The sequence below is a fragment of the Staurois parvus genome, unplaced genomic scaffold (assembly GCF_062004578.1).
Source record: "Staurois parvus isolate SC_StPar_1 unplaced genomic scaffold, SC_StPar_1.0 ptg000303l, whole genome shotgun sequence".
NCBI lineage: Eukaryota > Metazoa > Chordata > Amphibia > Anura > Ranidae > Staurois > Staurois parvus.
The window spans coordinates 10,625,964-10,649,090 of record NW_028318099.1 but is presented as its reverse complement, the minus strand read 5'-3'; the positions used below and the strand labels follow the sequence as shown (position 1 = coordinate 10,649,090).

At 45.4% G+C, this 23,127-nt stretch overlaps 1 protein-coding gene across 1 annotated transcript in view; it reads right to left on the bottom strand.

Moving 5' to 3' along the window:
• Window positions 1-22,543, bottom strand: part of PLPP4 (phospholipid phosphatase 4) — a 183,605-nt gene extending 161,062 nt beyond the window's left edge. The window contains exon 1 of the mRNA XM_089683225.1: window positions 21,419-22,543. Within this exon, the coding sequence (XP_089539351.1) occupies window positions 21,419-21,477 (59 nt within the window). The 5' untranslated portion in view covers window positions 21,478-22,543. The remainder of the gene's footprint in view (window positions 1-21,418) is intronic.
• Window positions 22,544-23,127: the final 584 nt, after the last annotated feature.

Sequence of the window (23,127 nt, the reverse complement as noted above, 5' to 3'; positions counted from 1 at the left end):
CATTGTTTATAACATATCTGAAGTCTGCGTTTCCCTGCGTCAGTCACATACCTCTGGTCATACCCGGGAGCCTTGACATTACACCAACGCCAATCCTGACCAGAAGTGGCTGCACAGGGAAGCCATCTTGGCTTGTTGATGGGAAGGATGGATCTTGATGAGGTTGAGTATTTATATCTGCTAGTGTTTGATGACAGAGAATACGCTTATCAGACTCTGAAGGAGTATCCCCGGGATCAACTGCTAGAATGTATACGGATCGCTCATGTTCTAGTAGATCAGGGCACAGAGTTCTCTGAGGTGCAGCCATTGATTCAGGTTTGTGCGGAGTTGGTTTCATCTGGTTCCCCCGAATGCAGGGATGAATTTTTCCCGCCATTTAGTGCCGACCAGGTAGAGTCCCTGGTATGGTTATTAGAGGATGATGTGGATTGCTTCTTGGAGCATTATGCTGCATGTTCAGAACAGATACTAAGAGATTGTATAAACGCAGTGCAGTCTTTAGTCAGACAAGCTTTGTGTAAGCTCAGCTTTGTTCAACCCATACTGCAGACATGGTCAGATTTGTTGCACCCAGCCTCAGTCAGCTTACAAAAACCCAGTCCTGCTTCTAATCTATTTCCTCAAAGCTCTATTCCTGCATTCCCAACAGCTCCTCCTGCCCTGCTATCTACCACATGTCAGTACCCTGTTCCCACTCGCTGCACCTATCCTGCCTTTAACCCTGTAAAAAAGCCCTCTGTAGCAACTGCTCCCTCCTCTGTTCCATCCTCCAGCTCTTCTCTGTCTCCAGCTGCTCCATTCGTTTGCAGACCTGCGTTTACTTGCAGTGCTCCAGTAGTTAAAACCAGAAAAAAGCGAAAATTCTTTCCAACCAATACCATCCTGCCAGTATCCAAACCGGTGAACCTGCCTTCCGTGGTTCAGCCTGAAGCCTCTACTCAGCCTGAATCCTCTACTCAGCCTGATGCCTGTACTCAGCCTGATGCCTGTACGCAGCCTGATGCCTCTCTTCAGCCTGATGCCTTTACTCAGCCTGATGCCTCTACTCAGCCTGATGCCTCTATTCAGCCTGATGCCTCTACTCAGCCTGAAGCCTCTACTCAGCCTGAAGCCTCTACTCAGCCTGATGCCTCTACTCAGCCTGATGCCTCTACTCAGCCTGATGCCTTTACTCAGCCGGATGCCTGCATTCAGCCTGATGCCTCTACCCAGCATGATGAACTGATCCAGCCTGACGATCCTATTAGGCCAGTTGACTCGATGCCCGCTGTTGATCCAGATGATCCGGTACCTGATCCGGTGCCCGCTGTCGTGCCAATTGACTCAGAGCCCGCTGTCGTACCTGGTGACTCGGTGCCCACTGCCTTGCCAGATGACGCGGTGCCCGCTGGCGAGCCAAATGACCTGATGCCTGGTGACCCAGTGCCCGCTGTCATACCTGGTGACCCGATGCCCGCTGTCGAGCCAGACAATCCGGTACCTGATGACCCGGTGCGCGCTGTCGTGCCAATTGAGTCAGAGCCCACTGTCGTGCCTGGTGATTCGGTGCCCGCAGTCTTGCCAGACGACTCGGTGCCCGCTGTTCCGCCAGTTGACTCGATGCCCGCTGTTCCGCCAGGTGACTCGGTGCCCGCAGTCTTGCCAGATGACTCGGTGCCCGCAGTCTTGCCAGACGACTCGGTGTCCGCAGTCTTGCCAGACGACTCGGTGCCCGCAGTCTTGCCAGACGACTCAGTGCCCGCAGTCTTGCCAGACGACTCGAAGCCCGCTGTTCCGCCAGTTGACTCGATGCCCGCTGTTTCGCCAGTTGACTCGGTGCCCGCAGTCTTGCCAGACGACTCGGTGCCCGCAGTCTTGCCAAACGACTCGGTGCCCGCAGTCTTGCCAGACGACTCGGTGCCCGCAGTCTTGCCAGACGACTCGAAGCCCGCAGTCTTGCCAGACGACTCGAAGCCCGCTGTTCTGCCAGTTGGCTCGGTGCCCGCAGTCTTGCCAGTTGACTCGGTGCCCGCAGTCTTGCCAGTTGACTCGGAGCCCACTGTCGTGCCTGGTGACTCGGTGCCCGCCGCTCCGCCTGGGGGCCCGAGACCTGTCGCTCCGCCTGGGGGTCCGGCGCCCGCCACTCCGCCTGGGGGTCCGGCGCCCGCCGCTCCTCCTGGGGGCCTGAGACCTGTCGCTCCGCCTGGGGGCCTGAGACCTGTCGCTCCGCCTGGGGGTCCAGCGCCCGCCGCTCCGCCTGGGCCCCGAGACCTGTCGCTCCGCCTGGGGGTCCGGCGCCCGCCGCTCCGCCTGGGGGCCTGAGACCTGTCGCTCCGCCTGGGGTCCGGCGCCCGCCGCTCCGTCTGGGGGCCCGAGACCTGTCGCTCCGCCTGGGGGTCCGGCGCCCGCTGCTCCGCCTGGAGGCCCGATGCCTGTCGCCCCGCCTGGGGGCCCGATGCCTGTCGCCCCGCCTGGGGGCCCGATGCCTGTCGCCCCTCCTGGGGGCCCGATGCCTGTCGCCCCGCCTGGGGGCCGATGCCTGTTGCCCCTCCTGGGGGCCCGGCGCCCGCCGCTTCGCTTGGGGGCCCGATGCCTGTCGCCCCGCCGGGGGGCCCGGTGCCTGTCGCCCCGCCTGGGGGCCCGATGCCTGTCGCCCCGCCTGGGGGCCCGATGCCTGTCGTCCCGCCTGGGGGCCCGATGCCTGCTGCTCCGCCCGGTGGCCCGGTGCCTGCTGCTCCGCCCGGTGGCCCGGTGCCTGCTGCTTCGCCTGGTAATCCGATGTGCCTCTGCCCGGAGTCCAGCCCGATGTGCCTCTGCCCAGAGTCCAGCCCGATGTGCCTCTGCCTGGAGTCCGGCCCGATGTGCCTCTGCCCGGAGTCCGGCCCGATGTGCCTCTGCCTGGAGTCCGGCCCGATGTGCCTCTGCCCGGAGTCCGGCCCGATGTGCCTCTGCCCGGTGTGCCGCTGCCCGGAGTGCCTCTGCCTGGAGTCCAGCCCGATGTGCCTCTGCCCGGAGTCCGGCCCGATGTGCCGCTGCCCGGAGTGCCTCTGCCCGGAGTCCAGCCCGATGTGCCTCTGCCCGGAGTCCGGCCCGATGTGCCTCTGCCCGGAGTCCGGCCCGATGTGCCTCTGCCCGGAGTCCGGCCCGATGTGCCTCTGCCCGGAGTCCGGCCCGATGTGCCTCTGCCCGGAGTCCGGCCCGATGTGCCTCTGCCCGGAGTCCGGCCCGATGTGCCTCTGCCCGGAGTCCGGCCCGATGTGCCTCTGCCCGTTGTGCCTCTGCCCGGTGTGCCTCTGCCCGGTGTGCCCCTGCCCGGTGTGCCCCTGCCCGGTGTGCCGCTGCCCGGAGTCCTGCCCGGTGTGCCGCTGCCCGGAGTGCCTCTGCCCGGAGTCCAGCCCGATGTGCCTCTGCCCAGAGTCCGGCCCGATGTGCCTCTGCCCGGTGTGCCGCTGTCCGTAGTGCCTCTGCCCGGAGTCCAGCCCGATGTGCCTCTGCCCGGAGTCCGGCCCGATGTGCCTCTGCTCGGAGTCCGGCTCGATGTGCCTCTGCCCGGAGTCCGGCCCGATGTGCCTCTGCCCGGAGTCCAGCCCGATGTGCCTCTGCCCGGAGTCCAGCCCGATGTGCCTCTGCCCGGAGTCCAGCCCGATGTGCCTCTGCCCGTTGTGCCTCTGCCCGGTGTGCCTCTGCCCGGTGTGCCCCTGCCCGGTGTGCTGCTGCCCGGAGTCCTGCCCGGTGTGCCGCTGCCCAGAGTCCTGCCCAGTGTGCCAGTCTTTGATATCCTGTCAGTTACCAGACCCGGGCGGTGGAACATTTTGCACAGCTAGGACTGTTTGGAGCGTCCTGAGGCCGCTCCTTGAGGGGGGGGGTTCTGTCAGGAATGGACTGGCCAGCAATAGTGGGACTCACCTGCCTTATGAGCTGCAGTACCAGGGCTGGCCAGCGGGTGCTCCCAGCAATCAGAGACTCAACCTTGCAGCCAGTCAAACACCTGGAACTAATTATACTGGTGTATTTAAGGGACATTCAGACCTGCAGACTCTGCCTTGGTGTGTGTTTCTCCTGGGCCCTGTATCCTGTTCCTGCTCCCTGTTCCTGTCTGATTTTCTGCTGACCCTGCTCTGATCCCTGGCTTGTCTGACCATTCTCCTGCTCCTGATCCCTGGCTTGTCTGACCATTCTCCTCTGCCTGACCCTCTGTACCACGCTGCCCGCTACCTGCTGAACCTGGCTTGTGACCCCGACCATTCTCCGCTTGCTCCCCCTGTACCTACCTGCCCGATTGATATTGACCCGGCCTGCCTGACGACGCTTGCATTGTATGTACTGTTATCTGTGGGTGGTTGGTTTGGTTTGTTTGCACTGTGTTATGTATTAGTATTGCACTGCGTTTATGTTTGTATGGTTAGTGTTAATAAATTACATTGTTTATAACATATCTGAAGTCTGCGTTTCCCTGCGTCAGTCACATACCTCTGGTCATACCCGGGAGCCTTGACAGGTGGAGAGGTAAATTTGTGTGTCATCGGCGTAGAGGTGATAGTTGAAGCCGTGGGAGTGTATCAGTTTGCCGAGGGAGGAGGTGTAGATTGAGAAGAGAAGGGGCCCGAGGACCGAGCCTTGGGGGACCCCAACAGAGAGGGGGAGAGAGGGGGAGGTGGTAGCGTTATAGATAACGCTGAAGGAGCGTTGTGATAGGTAGGACGAGAGCCAAGAGAGAGCGGAGTCTCTGATGCCGAGGGAGTGTAGTTTGTTAAGGAGGAGGGGGTGGTCGACTGTGTCGAAGGCCGCGGAAAGGTTGAGGAGTAAGAGGACTGAGTAGTTGCCATTAGTTTTGGCGGTTAGCAGATCATTAGTTATTTTGAGTAGGGCGGTTTGGTGGAGTGTAGGGGCGGGAAGCCAGACTGTAGTGGATTGAGGAGGTTGTTGTCAGTGAGGTGGGCGCTTAGGCGATTGTAGAAGGAGCTTGGAAGTAAATGGCACTTCTGTGTTCTGTGTACTGTATTAGACCAGATATAATGAATGCAGGGTCCTTGGTTTAGTAACACTTTTTTATTATTATTATTAATAATAATAATAATATCAGCTTAATGCATTTCTTGGTGCATCAAAACAAAGTCTTACAGTTCATTTTCTTTAAAAAGCAGCCACAGCCTCAGTATAAAAGCCTTTCCCCTGCCAGCATGCTGTAGAGAGGAACCCTTGCTGTGTGTTTCAGTGCAGTAGTCTATTTGCAGAAGTCCAACATTCCTCATGATGGGCCGAGTGAGAACTCACCTATCAGTAAGGAGCATGAGCTTGGCAGATTGAAGAGCTATAGGTCTGACGCAGCAAGGGAGCATGTCAGACAACTGCGCCTACACACAGGGCAAAGGTCCTTTTTTACAGCATGCTGGCAGTGGAAAGGCTTTTCTATTTAGGATGCGACTGTTTTATAAAGAAAACTAACTGTAATACTTTGAACACCTTTCATTTTTACCCACTTGGAATGTATTTAGCTGATTTAAACATAAAATCAATAGAGCTTTAAGGGTTTGTCTATATTGGTGCTTTTTTAATGCAATTATGTCACATTCCTGAAAGTGGTTTCTGAATGCAGCCCATAGTCAGTAAACATTACAAGATTATATTCAATTTCTTGAGTAGCACACAGGAGCTGACATGAGTCTAGTGGGAAATGTCTGATAGGGTTAAAATGAAATGAAAATGTTTAGAATGGTCAGGAGGAGCCATTCAATGTTGACTAAATGCATCAGCTAGGAATGTATCAAAGGTTCAAAGAAAAACGCCACAAAATCCCAATGTCCACATATGTATTTCTAGTTTTAGGAAACAAAATATGCTCATAAATCAATAACCTCAAAAATTAATGATCTCTGAAAAAGTATACACATTCGGTCGCTTTAAATAGGTTTTACATTCCAGTAAAAGTCTCCGGGCATGACAAACCCATTAAAAGCAGGTCAGAAGAAGGTAAATTGCATGTCAAACACTGTCAGTGAATTCTGAATGATCTCAGAAGTGTATCAGACTCATATCAAAATGGTTCCCACAACCCAACCCAAAGCTTATTGGCACAAGTCTTGAATGAGGTATTCCTGCTATCCAGTCATCACTTCAACTGCTCAGTTATAGTAGCTTTTAAATTTCACACAAGGACTATAAGATATACGTTAATTGAAAGTCAATTGTGTAGGGGCTAATGAACATAGAGAACAGAACAGTGATAGTAGAAAAAAGCCCCATCCAGTTTACACCTGTTTTTGATCTTCTATACTTTTTTTTAAATTACTCGTTGTTTCAATATAGATCTTTATTTGTCCTACGTATTTTTAAATTCAATTACTATTGACCAACTCACCAGCTCTGCTGGAACTCTGTTCTATGCCTCATCTACTCTTTCAGTGAAAAATACTTTCTAAGATTCATTTTGGTCATGTCTCAGTGTTCTTGCTCCTAGCTTCATATTGAGACTATTGCCCTGCTGAACCTTATTCAAACCCTCAGTGTATGTGACCTGCTGTGTCCCAGGCTGAATCCGCCACCTGTATACCACTTATGCACTTTTCAGAGTGGCAGCAGGGAGCTATGCACTGAAATGAAACCATTTTTTTAAGGTCTTCCATGTGACAAATTTAGTCAACTTCATGCTACTACAGGGAAATTGATAGTATCTTTCCATTTTAAGCAAATGCAGGTTGCATTTAAAAGGTGATGGAAGATAGATTTTGAGAAAGTTTTGGTAGGGATCAAGGAATCTGTCAGGGCTTGGACTTGAACCAGGGACCTCTACTGTGTCAGGCAGTAACTCTTCTCACTGAGCTACCTAGGATGCTGGCCAATGCTCTGGCTGATCTAATCCTGCCGTGTGCCTTGTTTTCTGATGAACCTTGAACTCCTTGCTCCTCCCATGAACTTCCTGATTTAAGCCATGTCTCTGCACTTCCTGGTTGCCAGATTATTGTGCCTTCTCCAGCCAGTATCTCGCTTTTTCTCTCCTGCTGCCATCCATACCTTCGCTACCGAATTTTGGCTTGTTTCTTGACTACGATTCTGCCTCATCCCAACCTGCTACCGCTTGTTACCGACCCTTGGCTTGTTTACTGACTACGCTTCTGCTAGATCCCTACCTGCCATATCTGCTACAGGATCCTGGCCTGCTCACTTCCTGGTGGGGTGATCCTGAGAACTGCGACCTGGTACTAACATGCAGCAGAATCCATCTCCACCATCAGGAGCTCTGGTGAATACCGGTTAGTGCTTAGACCCCGCACCTCAGATGAGCCTGCGTCATTTCCCAGGGTGACCTGCTTGTTTACCTATCCTGTTGGTTGGTCTGCTGCTATAGCTACTGGTCTCTGAACCTGACCTCACACCGTGACAGATTCCATGAAAGTAAAACTGGGTCATCCAGCAGGATCTCGTACCTTAGTCCAGAAAGGGGTCAATTTAGGGTAGGACCAGAATATATAAAGGAGTGAGCCTTTTTTCCACAAATTACAGTGTGAACAATTGTCAGGAGAATTGGGATTAAAGGCATGTGTAAGAGTGCTTGAGGAATAGTTACATAAATCCAGGATCAAAAAATACCAAGAGTTTCTGTGACAAACTTGTGGAGTAAGACACAATTCAATTTATTGTGGGTAAAAACGTGCTCTACGCTTGATTAGTTTTATTATTTCAGCCAGAGTTCAATTATACAATGTTCAGTCGGGAACATAGTACATGAACAGCAAGGGAAACCCATCCAGAGAGGTAAAAGCTTATGTAGCTCCAAAAGTGCCAGCGGTGGTGAGCCAGTGTTGGTAGAAAGGAATCATGGTGTTGCCAGCTAGTGACTCTGGTATAACTCTGAGTAGCAAGCATAGGATCTTGGGCTAAATCTGCTGGAATGCCATAGGTCTCTTGGTGGCCTATTCAGGCATGGATGTGGCGCACCAGAAGTGACATCACGAATCTCCCAAAAGAAGCGCTGTAAACCAGGATCCAGGGCTCAGAATGGAATGCAAGGTGGTCCGCAACAGATGGAGGCTTGGATATATATCTAACAATTAATACAGTGCTCCTCAGAATATGTTATGTACATCATACAATGTCCTTGTAATTTATTATATGTAGGTTGCACAAAACACACTCTACAAAAATGCATAGGCGAGCATCGTAGACTTATCAAGGAGGGCCTAGATAAACAAGCATGCCCTGACATTTTGCAGCCCTCCACAAAGAAAGAACTTTAAGAGTTCTGGCAATTGAGTGTATATCTGAAAGCACCTTAACTGCCAACAAGACATTTTCCTTGCTGTGCAAGAGAGAAACTTTCTAAATGAGGTCCTGGATTTGCACAACATAATATAGGTACCCAGACAAGTCTTTCTATATTTACTTTGTTTGTATTTACTTTATATATATATATATATATATATATATATATATATATATATATAAAATGTACTAATGTATGGCTCCTATGGTTGTTTATTAATGTTTGTACATTTATTTATTTATAGATGGACTTTTCCAGTTTACTTTTCAAGAATTAAATCCAAGTAATTAATATTACAGTCCACTATGGGGTTATGTGTTGTATTTAATTTTTTCCTTTTCATGAAATTTTTATTTGTTTAATTCTTTGTGGTCCTTTTTTTTTAGATTAGGATCAAATGGTGTTCTTATAAATGAAAGATTTTAGACATGAATTGTTTATATATTTATTTATTTATATATTACTTACTTATAAAGTTTTATGGATCAGTTGTGTATATTTATTTGTACATATTTTTCAGCAGTTTCTCTTGTTTAATTATGATTAAAAATGGGTGTGCCGGTGTTTTGGGTAAAAAAGGTGAACGGTGCCTTTAAGATAAATCATGCCCTCTTCCAGTCCCCTGTTTAAAGTGTTACTAAACCCAGGATCCTGCATTCACTCTATCTGGTCTCCCACAGTACACACAACATGGAAATGCAATTATGTTCGTATATATAAACTGCTAAATACCTTTTATTATCAGCAGTATATAGCAGTCTTGTGACTTCTATCAGTGTCTGGCTGTGCACTGGTTAAAGCCTGTAGAAGGCGTTTTCATTCAGCTCTGACTGTCCTATGAGGCTGAATAACCTCTGACCCTCTTTCTGGACAGTGCTGATTGGCCCTGTGCTGATCACATGTACCCTCCCAAAGAACATAAAACTCTCTAGAAATACTCACTAAACGGAATTTAATGTGCAGAGTGACTCTTAGAGCGCTGTACTATCAGCAGATGGATTGGGAAAAGTAGAAGAAGGGGAGGATCAGAGAAGACAAGAGCAAACAGCCTTTTTATACAATCCTGAGGATTAACTCCATAGGTTCCACGCTGAGTATAACAAGCATGTTTTACTGCATAAATAGACTGATTTTACTGTTGTGTATTTAGTAACACTTTATGTTTCTTGTATTGTCACAGTTCCGTGACTTGAGAAAGGGCCATGCCTGAAACGTGTTGTCATGGTGATAGTCCAATCCTCCATCCATTGCAGTCCAGCTTGCATTCCATCCTGAGCCCTGGATCCGGTTTACGGCACCTCTTCTGGGAGATTTGTGACAACACTTCCGACGTGCCACATTTATGACTGAGCCAGCCACAAAGAGTCCTCTGGCATTCCAGTGGTTTAAGTTAAGCACCTCTTTTGCTTGCCACCCATGGCCGTACTGGAGTCACTAGCGGGCAATACAATGATCCTTTTTACCAACACTGGCTCACCACTGCTGGCACTTTTGATGCAATGTAAGCTTTTACCTCTCTCGATGGGTTTCCCTTGCTGTTCATGTACTGTGTTCCCCACTGAACATTGTATAATTGAACTCTGGCTGAAATAATAAGACTAATCAAACAGAGAGCACGTTTTTATATACAATAAATTGAATTGTGTCTTACTCCACAAGTTTAGTGTCACAGAGACTCTTTTGGAATTTTTTGATCCTGGATTTAGCACCATGACACGTTCATTTATGTAACTATCCCTCAACCACTCTTATTGGGATACTTTGTCTTATGTTTGTTTCCTCACCACTCCTGATGTCATTCCTGAGAAGCATCTGGGGATTAGCAGTTACTATGGACTTTAGTTAATATATCTCATTGCCTAGCCTTTAGCGCCTAAACTTTGTGGTATATGAAACCTTCAACCTTGGGTATCAGTGGGAACAATAATAAACCCCCAGTATTGATGTCAGTGACCACAATTATAGCCCTCAGCTCCAGATATCCTGAAGTATCCCAAAACCTGTCATCTAGTGAGACTGATTGAAGGAGACACATGAAGAGATGGGTTACTCTGGAACAAGACTTTTCACATTTCCCCTTTTGATAACCCTGGTGTTCCTCCTCCCTACCACCTCACCTCTGATTACATCCATTGATTGATCCAACCATCCAGAGCTATTCTCAGATCATTTTGAAATGCAAATTATCCTTGGTCACTTCCCCTTTCTTTTCTATACTGGGCAATCCAATATTCTTACCTAGCTCCTCTGGTGGACCATTCCACACCTTAGTTAAGGACAACATCTACCAGGCCTCCCACTTCTTCATTAATGGATAATGACACTCCCTAACTAATCTTCCTTCTAGAACAGATCCTTTTAAACTATTGGTATGAAAGTCCTTCCAAGTCACAGAGACTCTTTTGGTATTTTTTGATCCTGGATTTAGCATCATGACACATTTATTTATGTGACTATTCTTCAAGCTCTCTTATTGGGATATTTTATCTTATGTAAGGTTCAAGGTTTGTTTGTTTTTATGCTTGCTTCTGGACTCCTTCTATCATATCAATACCGTTTTATAAGCGAGGTCTCCAGAGCTGGAGCCAGTAGTCTAAATTAGGTCTAACGAAAGATACATATAGGGGAATCAGGAACTCCTTCCTCTTGCTGGTGATCTAATACAAACATACATACAATCTTAAAATCCTTATTCTAACATAAAATCTCTTCATCATCTTCATTGCCTTTTGTGTAGGCAGAGATCTAAGGTTGTATATGCCCTATCTGACCAAGATGATCTAAAATCCTTTGTGTGCTCTGTGAAGAACACAAATGGTGCCTTCTTCCAGTGCTTCATCTTGGACACAGTGAAGCCAATTGTTTTCAGTCTGACTGCTCCTAGCAAGCACTTAACTCTTCAGAACATCCCTTATTTTTATTTACTGAGCAGAATGATACTTATAAAAATTCCTTGCTCAACTTAATCATACCTAGGGTAGCTACCTTTTTGGTGTTTTAGATATAGTACATGTTTCCAATGTTATTAGTATGAAGGAGAGCATATGTCTGGTGGTGTTTTCAGTAAAAGTGTCCACATAAATCATACTGCATTATGTGGCTAAATTACTACTATAAGAAAATGGTAGTAAACCATCACATCCAGATTTCAGTATGCTGTAGTTAATAAAATTAGTAAAAGTTTGTGCCCTAATGAAATTACACTCTGGCCCACACTGAAAATTATTTAGTGATCAGTACTTTAGTATTTCAGAAAGGTCTTGTTATACTGCACCTAGTCAGTCTACTCTGGTAATCTTAGAACCCCTGCTTAACAGGCAGGAAAGAAATTCTCAAACACACTGACTGTATGTTCCCTGTTGTCTCATGCATACAGAAAGCCTGTAAAGTCTACAAAAAAATGTACAGTTATAACCAAAAAAGTGTTTTACAGACACCAATAAGAATCAAACCTCCACTTGAAGTCTCAATGTGACCAGTAATACATAATGCAGAGTTACATAGGTCAGCTTTATAGTGTTAGTGACTCATGAACTGATTTCACATGTTGCCTGGAACTGTCCTTTAAATAAGCCCATAGAAGCTATCTAGGCTTCATGATTTTTTCTTCCAAAGCCTTCTTTGAGGTCCCCAAAGTCATATTTCATACTTTTTTGTTAATATACATACCGGTACCTCTTTCTAATGTCTTCTGGCCAGTCATGAAGCATGAGTCCTCTATGTCTTGTTCTGGCAGTGAGCAGTCCTGGAGGATGCAAAGAACAGTGCTGACATGATGACTTCAGGATAGCTCTCTGCATATTTAGGGCGCAGTGCCCAAGGTGCGAGGCTATAACCTGCATTTTAAGTCTCTCCTTAGGCTGTGTTCACACCTGGTGCATCTGCATTTTTTGTGCATTTTTTTATGCATTTTCCATGGGCTCCTATTGAAATTAACATGGCTAAAAATACACTATGTTGCAGAAAAAGAAGTACCTACATCTTTCTTCAAGTTGTATGGAAGTATGTTGCATAGGTGTGAATGGGCCCCATAGACAATACTAGGATTCCTCTTCTTGTGGCTTGTCATGCAACGGCCGAAGTGCACCCCCCTTCCCCCTACTCAGATTTTTTTTTAAAAGTACTTTTAAATCCAGAGGGCTGAGGCCCGGGGTATCCAGAAAAAAATACTTTAACCCCTTTTAATCTGAGTCCACTATTATGTGTCCTTTTCTTCAGCTTTAAAGTCTTCAAAATAAAAAAGTCTTCAAAATAAAAAATAGAATACTGGACTTTTAAATTATTTTTTAAACAGTAAATATTGCATTTAAATATTTTGTAACTTTAACTAGTAGTCTGAGCTTTTAGCTAGTTTTCACATGTGTTACAGCTCTCTTTATCCCCTTTGATGTAACTTCTATTCAAAGAGTCCAAAAGCTCATTCTGAAAATTACAAACACAACTGCAAAGCCTTACAGATTGTTTTCTTTATAAAGCAACCACAAACTTGAGTAGAAAAGCCTGTGTCTTGCAAGCATGCCATGGAAAAGGACTCTCTGAGTGGAAACATTGGTCTCTTTGCAGAGGTCTGACACACCCCTTCTTAGTCTGCAATCTGCAAAGCTCATTCACCATGTTGATTGGAGAACTGTAGCTCAAACTCAGCAGGGGACGTGTCAAACCTCTGCAGAAAGACCAGAGCTTTCACACAGAGAGCAAGGGTTCTTTTCTTTGGCATGTCATCAGGGCATGGCTTAAAACCTCAGGACTGGTCTATTTTTAAAAAAAAACTAACTAAAAGACTTTACACACCTTTCCTTTTAATCCATTTGTAGGTTTTAAGATGCACGTTCAGTTGGACTTTAAAGTGAATATAAATGCATTTTTTTGTCTAGAGTGTGGAAAAGTTGGACATTTCATCTAGTTCCTAGTTTGCCATCTGTGTCCCCACTGGGGAGATTCACCCCTCTAATTGCCCTGGTGACCATTGTCACATAAGCCAATAGTAAGCAAAAAAATCTTACATTTCCAGAATAGACATACAGTAACAAAACCCCCAAAAAAACAACAACAAAAAATTGGCCCCCAATATATATAAATTCTCTTTAACTTTCTTGTGTTGTCAACAATCAAATCTAAATGTACCCAACAAATAGATGAATCAGACGGTTAATGTCCAGTCTAGCTGTTATGTTAGGGTCCGGATCTTAACCTGCAACATCTGGCTGTGGCACCTGAGATGCTGAACAGCTCCCTATCTGATATCTTAGGACAATCTTGTTTGGCCTCTTGTTTCTCATGAACCTTAAACCTTTTGCTCCTGCCATGGCTTTCCTGATTTAAGCCATGTCTCTTGAATTCATGGTTTCAGGAAATATTGTGCTTTCTCCAGCCAATATCTCGCTCTTGTCATTCCTGCTACAGTCCCTATCTTTGCTACCACTCAATACCAACCTTTGGCTTGATCTTCGACTATGCTTCTGCTTAATCCAATCCTGCAACCACTTGTTACAACCTTTGGCTTGTTCCTTGACTACACTTCTGCTAGATCCCAACCAGCAGCCACTTGTCACTGACCTTTTGGCTTGTTCCTTGACTACACTTCTGCTAGATCCCAACCTGCAGCCACTTGTCACTGACCTTTGGCTTGTTCCTTGACTACACTTCTGCTAGATCCCAACCTGCAGCCACTTGTCACTGACCTTTGGCTTGTTCCTTGACTACACTTCTGCTAGATCCCAACCTGCAGTCACTTGTCTCTGACCTTTTGGCTTGTTCCTTGACAACACTTCTGATTGATCCCGACCTGTAGCCACTTGTCACCGACCTTTGGCTTATTCCTTGACTATACTTCTGCTTGATCCCTATCTGCTACTTGACCCCAGTTTGCTCACCTTCTGCTGGGATGAACCTGAGGACTGAGACCTAATATTAACACACCACAAAATACTGGTTAGTTCTTATACTGCGCACCTCAGGCAAGCCCAAGTCATCTGCCAGGGTGACCTGCTTGTATACCTATCCTGCTGGTCGGTGGGAGCCTCTCTACAGCTATAGCTACTGGTCTCCAAGCCTGAGCCCAGACATGACATATTGATGTATAAACCAATTAGTGTGATATGAGTGCTTGCTTATATGACCACGTGTGTGTAGGCACACAACATCCTACCCTAAGCCAAAATCATGCAACTGTCATAAGTCCTTCTTACAGTTCACTGCTTATATTCACAATGTGGTCTTTCTACAAGTTTCTATTTTGTTAGTGTTATATTATATTAGCACCAAATGTTATATTTCACTTTTCTGCGTTCCAAGATTTTTTCTTAGTTTTGCAGCAGCTGCTTGGCACCGTGTGATGCTATTAGGCTTACTGTTGATCTGTATTCCCAAAACCTTCTCCAGCTGGTTCCCAAACTGTGTTCTATTCAGATTATAGAGGAAAACGCTTGCCACAGCCTAGGTGCTTAACATTTCTTTTGTACAGTACATGTAAGGTTAAAGATGCAGTTAAAGTGCAATATACTGCTCTTTTCCTTCACACTTCTCTACAGACAATTGTATTCAAGACTCATGGTAATGGAAATCAATGTATGCACAGAAAGCAGCTGTTATCTATGCAGCCCTATTGTATGCTCCATTTGAGTGCTGCCTCTCACCAGATATTGGCAAAAACGTGACTAGAGACCAATTGCCATGTTAACAAGCCCTTAAAGTTGATTGCCAGGTATGGATTTTATAACATTGTTACATTGGTCCAGAGAGGAGCCAACCCCCAAAATTTACTATGCAGTAGTGCAGCAGTTTGGCGCAGAACCCCAAAGATAGTGGTGAGCACTGTAGTAGAGGCAACTACTATAGTGATTTCCAGCTTCCACAAGGATCCCACAAATATAAAATATGCATAGTTACATTGGCCCAAGCTAGATCAACATAACTATGCAATAAAAACCAAACCTCGTATGTAGCTTTAAGCTAGCCAGACACCAGTGGAAATTTGTTTCTTCAGAACTTTCGTACAATTTTCCATGGTTAGTGGGATGTATTTTTTATATGGATTCCTCCATCCACACAGTTGAAGCGGATAAAGCAATCCTCCCCGCAGAGACATTGGGGAATATTTACTAACCATGGAGAGTGCAAAATCTGGTGCAACTCTGCATAGAAATCAATCAGCTTCCAGGTTTTAACAAGCTGCAGTTAGAAGCTGACTTGCTTCCATCTACAGTTACACCTGATTCTGAGAGCTCCAGTTTTAGTAAATCAACCCCACTGTATTTGGACACTGATCAGTGTCTGCAGCCCATTGGCTGATCGGGAAAACATTTCCAACTAGTCAATTTTTAGAATAACGTCTGTCAAGCAAGAGCGGCCACACATGGATCAAAAATTGGCCAGTCCCCGCTAAGCCAGCAAAATCTTAATGCATCTATTGCTAGCTTAAAGTGGAAGTAAAGGCAAAACCTAACTAAATCTAAACCTACTCTAAATCTAACCTACTCTAAACCTAATCTAGCCGCATTCTAAGCCTGATCTATCTAGCCCTGTAAAGAAAAAATAGGTATACCTACCTTTTCTTCAGCCGCTCCAGTCCGGTCTTCAGCGGCACCCTCAGTGTGCAGGAGACAGCCGACAATGCCTGGGAAAGGCCTGGGAAGTGATGTCGCCTATTGAGTTTCCATGGGGCTTTCATTGTCAGCTGGCTCTTCTACACTCTGATGCTGATGCTTAGAGCTCAGCGTGGGACCGGACCAGAGCAGCTGCAGAACAGGTTAGTATAGCAATTTTTTCTTTACAAGCCTAGATAGATTAGGCTTTGAATGTGGCTGAGAGTAGGTTTAGAGTTTGTTCCATTTTGCCTTTACGTCCACTTTATTTGTGACAGGGTTTTTTTTTTTTCGTTCAGGAAAAATCATAGGTATTGCAATCAAACTTGTTTAACACATCTGGGATTCAATTCAGTCAGAGGTCTGGGCAATTTTAAGGGCTCTCAAATGAAATTAGTTGACTAATGAAGGAGGGAAAGAATGTCCTGATGAATGATATTTCAGAATTTTTCTATGAATGTTAAAATGAAAATAAACCATTTTTGGCTAGCTTTATCATGTAGACATCACTATAAATCCATTTTTTTAAAACCAGTCCGCCCTTACAAGGTGCCCAGTGACACACTTTCCATTTCCCATTGTGACTGACCATAATACAAACTGTGAGATCTTGACGTGAAACAAAACAGCTGTCCAAATCTTGTATCCAAAAACATATAGACTTTACATGATGTAGAAAAAAATGTAAAAAGATCTCATAAACACTGTATCAAAACTGATTAAAACAGTATGGTAAACACCTTGTAGATCTGGATCCAAGTAACTGTCGTATCATAACATCACATTTAGTTCCATCCATTGTTACATAAGCTGATCACAATGCAGCCAGGGAAGAGAGATGCTAATAATGTTTTATTAGTTCTACCATGCATATGTACAATGTAATCTATCTACACACCAAAACCAGCTGCACTGTACATAATCAAATCATTGTTCTACAAAAGTTAACAACAGCAAATTCAAGCTAGCACTATCTACACCTGCAACCTGTGGAACACGTGACTCCAAGCCTAGCCAAGTGGGAACTGTGCTGTCTGAACAATGGAAATACAGGAATCACTAAATATCAGCAGACAGCTTGGGAGAGATGGCAGCATGACAGAAATATTTAATCCAAGAGCTGCACCTCTACAGAATTATAAAAGTGACAAGAAGAGGCTTATCGGGTGATCATAGCCGGCTGACAGGCAGAGGAGATAAGAGGTTTACCATCATGCCAGTCTGAATGAAGCAAGGCAATCTCAGCAAACACTGCAGATAAAGATAACTGCATTGTAGTCACAGTGTTTAGCATATATGTGAGCGAATGGCAATTTACTCCTGACTTTATTATGGGAACTTCAAATTACTTTGATGAAAATGCTTTTTGGCTTCTTGTGACGGATAAAAGATAATTAAGTTAAAAACACCTCTGGAGACCAATTTAAAATGGTGCTGTAGCTGGAGTAGCAGTGCTAAGGTTTATTTCCAAAATACAATTCATCACCACCTGGCAATGGGGCAGAAAATGTACAGGTATGGTACACAAATGGGATAACCACAGGTGTTCTTATAGATGGAATAGACACAGCTATATAGAAGGGATACATATAGAGGGATTGCATACAGGTACATATTGTACATATAACTAAATCTAATCTTATATGGATAGAAATGCTATAGGTACAGTGAGAATAGATATAGGTCCATAGAAGGTATAACTACATCTGAGCCTATATAAAGGGAATAGATACAGGTACATAGAAGAGTTAAGTCTGACCCTTAGGATATAGATACAGGGACATAGAAAAGAGATAGCTAAGTCTGATCCTATATAGAGGGATTAGATACAGGAACATAGAAAGGTTAAGTCTGACCCTTAGGATATAGATACAGGGACATAGAAAAGAGATAGCTAAGTCTGACCCTATATAGAGGGAATAGATACAGGTACATGGAAAGGTTAAGTCTAACCTTTAGCACACTGACGTGGTGCAGCACATTGTATGTGATTTGCACAGGAACCGCACTGCATTCCTGTGTCAAACACATGTGATTTCTGTGCGTTGCAATTTGCACCATACATTTTGTATGCATATAAAGAGACAAAAAGAAGGGCCTAGTGCAATAACTTTAAAGATGAGATTTATTGGTAAAAAGTAAAATACTCACAAGAGAAATAAAATCAAATGGAAAAAAATGTCACAAAGAATGCAATGTGCTCCAAAACCCCTGAAGGTAGTCTGGTGGGGGACTGTAGACCTCTGGATAGCTGGTGGCTGACGTGTTTCGAGGTTATACCTCTTCCTCAGAGCCAGTCTTTGAGCCATACATTTTGTATAGCTCAAATTGCACCACATTAGCAACACAATTGTGCAGGACTGTTTATTTGTCTGTACCAGAATCGGATCGCTTGGGTGTCCACACCCATGCAAACCGATTCTGCACATTGCACCGTGTTTTGTGAACTGATTTCAGGGTATCGTTAACTAAAAATACACATCTACAGCATATCATATGAACAGGGTGTGATTATGATGCGGTCCGGAAATTGCTCAGAACCCGGTGCGAATTCCGCACCTCATCAGTGTGAACCTGGGCTTAGGAAATAGATACAGGGACATAGAAAAGAGATAGCTAAGTCTGATCCTATATAGAGGGAATAGATATAGGTACATAGAAAGGATATACTATATAGATGGAATAGATATAGGTACATAGAAGGAATAGCTAAGTCTGATCCTATATAGAGGGGATAGATAAAGGTACATACAACTAAGTTTAATTCTATATAGAGGGGATGGATCCAAGTACATAGAAGGGATATCTACGTCTGATGCTATATATAGGGAAAAGATACAGGCAGGGGTGGACTGACAACTCATGGGGCTCCCGAGCAACAGGGGATCATGGGGCCCCTGTGTCCTCGCCCACACTCAAACCACACCCAAAAAAACCTATGAAAAGGCACCAGGGGCATCTCATGGGGCTCCCTACTGACCCCGGGCCCTCAGGCAGTGCCCGAGTTCCCAAATGGTCAGTCCACCCCTGGATACAGGTATATAGAAGGATAACTAACTTTGTTCCTATATAATGGGAATAGATAAAGGTGCATCTAAGGAAAATATTACTCTGATCTTTTATAGTAGGGATAGATAGAGATACATAGAAGGGATAAATAACATTGTTCTCTTATAGTGGGAATATATAAAGAGTATGGTATAAATGACTATGGTGTTAAATAGTGGGAATAGATAGAGATACATAGAAGGGACAGATCACTTTATTCTTGTATAGTGGGAATACATAATGGGTATGGGATAAATAACTTTGGTGTTATTTAGTGGAAATATATTTTATAAAGAATATGGGATAAACAGTTTTTTTTTCTTATATAGCAGGAATATATAAACAGTATGGTATAAACGACTATGGCGTTATAAAGTGGGAATAGATATGGATACATACAGTAGATGGGATAGATAACTTTTTGTCATATATAGCGAAATATATAGAAGGAATAGATAACTTTGGTCTTATCTAGTAGGAATACAGAATACAGGTACACAAAAGGTGTAAATACATAGTTTTTTTATACAGGGAATAGATACAAATATTTACAATGGATAGATAACTGTTCTTATAGTAGGACTAAATACAGGGGCACAGAAGAGGTAGATAACTTTTGGACTATAATGGGAAAAGATACAGGCACTGTACAGATGTGGGATAAACCTTTACTATTAATATTTAGTGGAACAGATAACTTTGGCCTTATACTGTATAATGGGAATAGATACATGTACATAGAAGATATACTGAATATAACCTTGCTCTTACATAGCAGGAATATATAAAGTACATGGATGGAATGGATAGCTTTGATCTTATATAGTTGGAACCAGGGGCAGACTGACAACTCATGGGGCCCCCGGGCAATAGGGGATCATGGTGCCCCTGTGTCCTTGCCCAAACTCAAAAAATCCTATGAAAAAGGTACCAGGGGCATCTCATGGGGCCCCTACTGACCCGGGCCCTTGGGCAGTGTCCGAGTTTCCAAATGGTCAGTCCGCTCCTGGCTGGAACAGATCTGGGTACATGGAAGATATATATAACTTGGTTCTTACATTGCAGGAATATATACCGGAACACAGATGGAATAGATCATGCAGCTTTGATCTTAGGTGGAACAGATCTAGGTACATAGAAGAGATAACAAGTAGGAACAGATACAGAACAATAGATGGGATCAGGGGCGGACTGACCATTTGGAAACTCTGGCACTGCCCGAGGGCCCGGGGTCAGTAGGGGGCCCCATGAGATGCCCCTGGTACCTTTTTCATAGGCTTTTTTGAGTTTGGGCAAGGACACAGGGGCCCCATGATCCCCTATTGCCTGGGGGCCCCATGAGTTGTCAGTCCGCCCCTGGATAGGATAGGTATAGTGAGAATTGATAGTACATAGATACAATAACCAACTTGTAGCCTTATACAGCAGGAACACATATAGGACAGTATGGGTTAGATACCTTTGGGTGTTTATAGTAGGAATAGATTTTGGCTCATGGGGGGTATACTTTGGTCTAGTTGGAGTGAAGACTATCCAGCATTGAGCCTGTGTGGTACCCAGAGGAAAGTTACTGCCTGGGCATAGACTGTGCTGACATACATAAGGATAGTGTAAGGATACAGCATATACACAGAATTGTACATCAGGACACATCATATAAACAGTTACATATGAGGATAAATCATAGGCACAGAGTTGTATATAACGATTCCAGAAGGTTACTGCACTCCCTATCCTTTATATTGGATATTTGTAGTGGAGACCTATAAATCCCTCCTGGGCACACACACCAATCAGAAGCCATGGAGTTACTCAGGCATACACAAGGCGATTTTACAAGGAAAGGAAAGGAGCACATTATGACATTTAATGGGATACACAGACCTTAGAAAATACTTGTCAATGGCAGAAGGAAATAGTGATGAGATCCAGGATGGTCATACAGACGTATAGATGGTCATTGATCACACTGTATAGTGACACATCCAGACCTTGTATATATACTACACCTAGACATGTATCTATAGGTACAATATCACAGGGTCCATATACATGTACAATGAGAGGAGGGGGGATTGCATTACCCCAGTCTTGTGCAAGAGATACAGAACTTCGGCTGATTTCTCATAACTGGTCAAGGTGTTACCTTGATCGATCACAACAATCATCAAACACATGCATGATGGAAATATTCAGCATGCATAGTTTTGATTGTGATTGTTGCCTGTCCCTGATCACTGCACATAGACATACAATCCTTCTCGGACGATCGCCTCACTGATTGCACATCTGCAGGGAATGCTTCTCCAGCAGGTCGGACAAGGATTGTCATAGATATTTGCTATTTCTTTCTTCACAGGCAGCCATTGTATGGTCAGCTTTTGGTTGCCTCCATTGTTCAATAGTTGTTAAACAGTATACAGATCGGGCTATGTATGGCCACCCATAGATCTTACCCATCACCTGAGACCTCTGTTCCTCACATAGATACGATCGTATACAGATCTGACATGCAGATACAATGAGAGCCATGCAGAGTACTTACACGAAGACCCCGAAGAGCAGCGCTCGGATGCCGAGCTCCTCCAGCAGTGCCCGCATCATTCCCCCGCATCAGGCAGCGGAGAGCCGCAGATCAACCCGGGGAGCTCTCCACTGACGGATCGATCTCCCTCCGCGATCACCGCTCTCCACTGACGGATCGATCTCCCTCCACGATCACCGCTCTCCACTGACGGATCGATCTCCCTCCTGGATCACCGCTCTCCACTGACGGATCGATCTCCCTCCGCGATCACCTCTGTCTACTGACGGGTCGATCTCCCTCTGGGATCACCGCTCTCCACTGACAGATCAGCGCTAGTATTGGGGGATCTCTCCGCTGTCAGATCAATTCTGGTATTGGGGGATCTTTCTACTGTCAGATCAATCCTGGTATTGGGGATCTCCCCATTGTCAGTTCAATCCTGGTATTGGGGGATCTCTCCACTGTCGGATCGATCCTGGTATTGGGGATCTCTCCACTGTCGGATCAATCCTGGTATTGGGGGATCTCTCCACTCTCAGATCAATCCTGGTATTGGGGATCTCTCCACTGTCAGATCAATCCTGGTATTGGGGATTCTCCACTGTCAGATCAATCCCGGTATTGGGGGATCTCTCCGCTGTCAGATCAATCCTGGTATTGAGGGATCTCTCCACTGTCAGATCCTACTCAACAATGACCGGGGAAGCCCCCACTGACGGATCGATCCCACGCAGATCCCTAGAAGTCCACACATGCTGTATCGGAGCCGGTAGGCAGCTGGGACATCCAGGATCCCTACAGAGACTTCTTAGAAGTGTTCAGTGGGAGAGCAGCAGCCTTCCAGCCCGTTGCACACAGCGCCACGGTATAGGGTGGCGTGCCTGAGCTGAAGATAGTGGGAGACTACACACAGGTGGTGAGATGAGCACACAATGCCAGGATTCCCCCACCGAGAGAGCTCAGGATCTCCCCATTCTACAATCCCTCCTCCTCACTCCCAGTCACTCTTCTGTGCTAATGGAATGATCACATGCTGGAAGACTTCTATTCCATTTCTCTCTGTTCATTAGACTTGGCTGGGAGGTTATGTCATGGATGGGAGCTCCATTGCACTGGGTGCCAGAGGTAAACTGTCACATGATGGCAGCAATGTGGACACAGTGACAACATGGCCATTCATAAACAGGGGCTGCAGCAGCTGACAGGAGACTGTGGGAGCCTTGCCATGGCATTCTGCATTCATCACACCCCATGGGAATGACATTCACAACGTTTTCATATTTCTGAGTCACGTATCTAGAACAAGCAGAAAAACTGTCACAAAACATCAGAGTTTTCTATTTATACTTTCTCCAGATCAGTTATTTAATGTATTGAATACAAGCAGGTGGCAGCCAGGCAGCTAGCATTTTCAGAGGGAGAAGTCAGCAATAGCAGTCCACATATTTTCTCTTTTTCTGATATTAGACTTCGTAATATGTGCAAATCCAGTGAAAACAAGATCTGGGGCTCTAATTGTCTCTCTCAGAACCGCTGTAAGGACAGTGACATTTGCATTCTGATACACTGTGAGGTATTTACTAAATCTGGAGAGTGCAAAATGTGTACATCTCTGCATAGAAATCAGCATCCAGGTTTTATTGCCAAAGCTTGAAGTGTTACTAAACCCAGGACCCTGCATTCACTATGTCTGGTCTTCCACAGTACACCCAACATGAAAGTGCAAT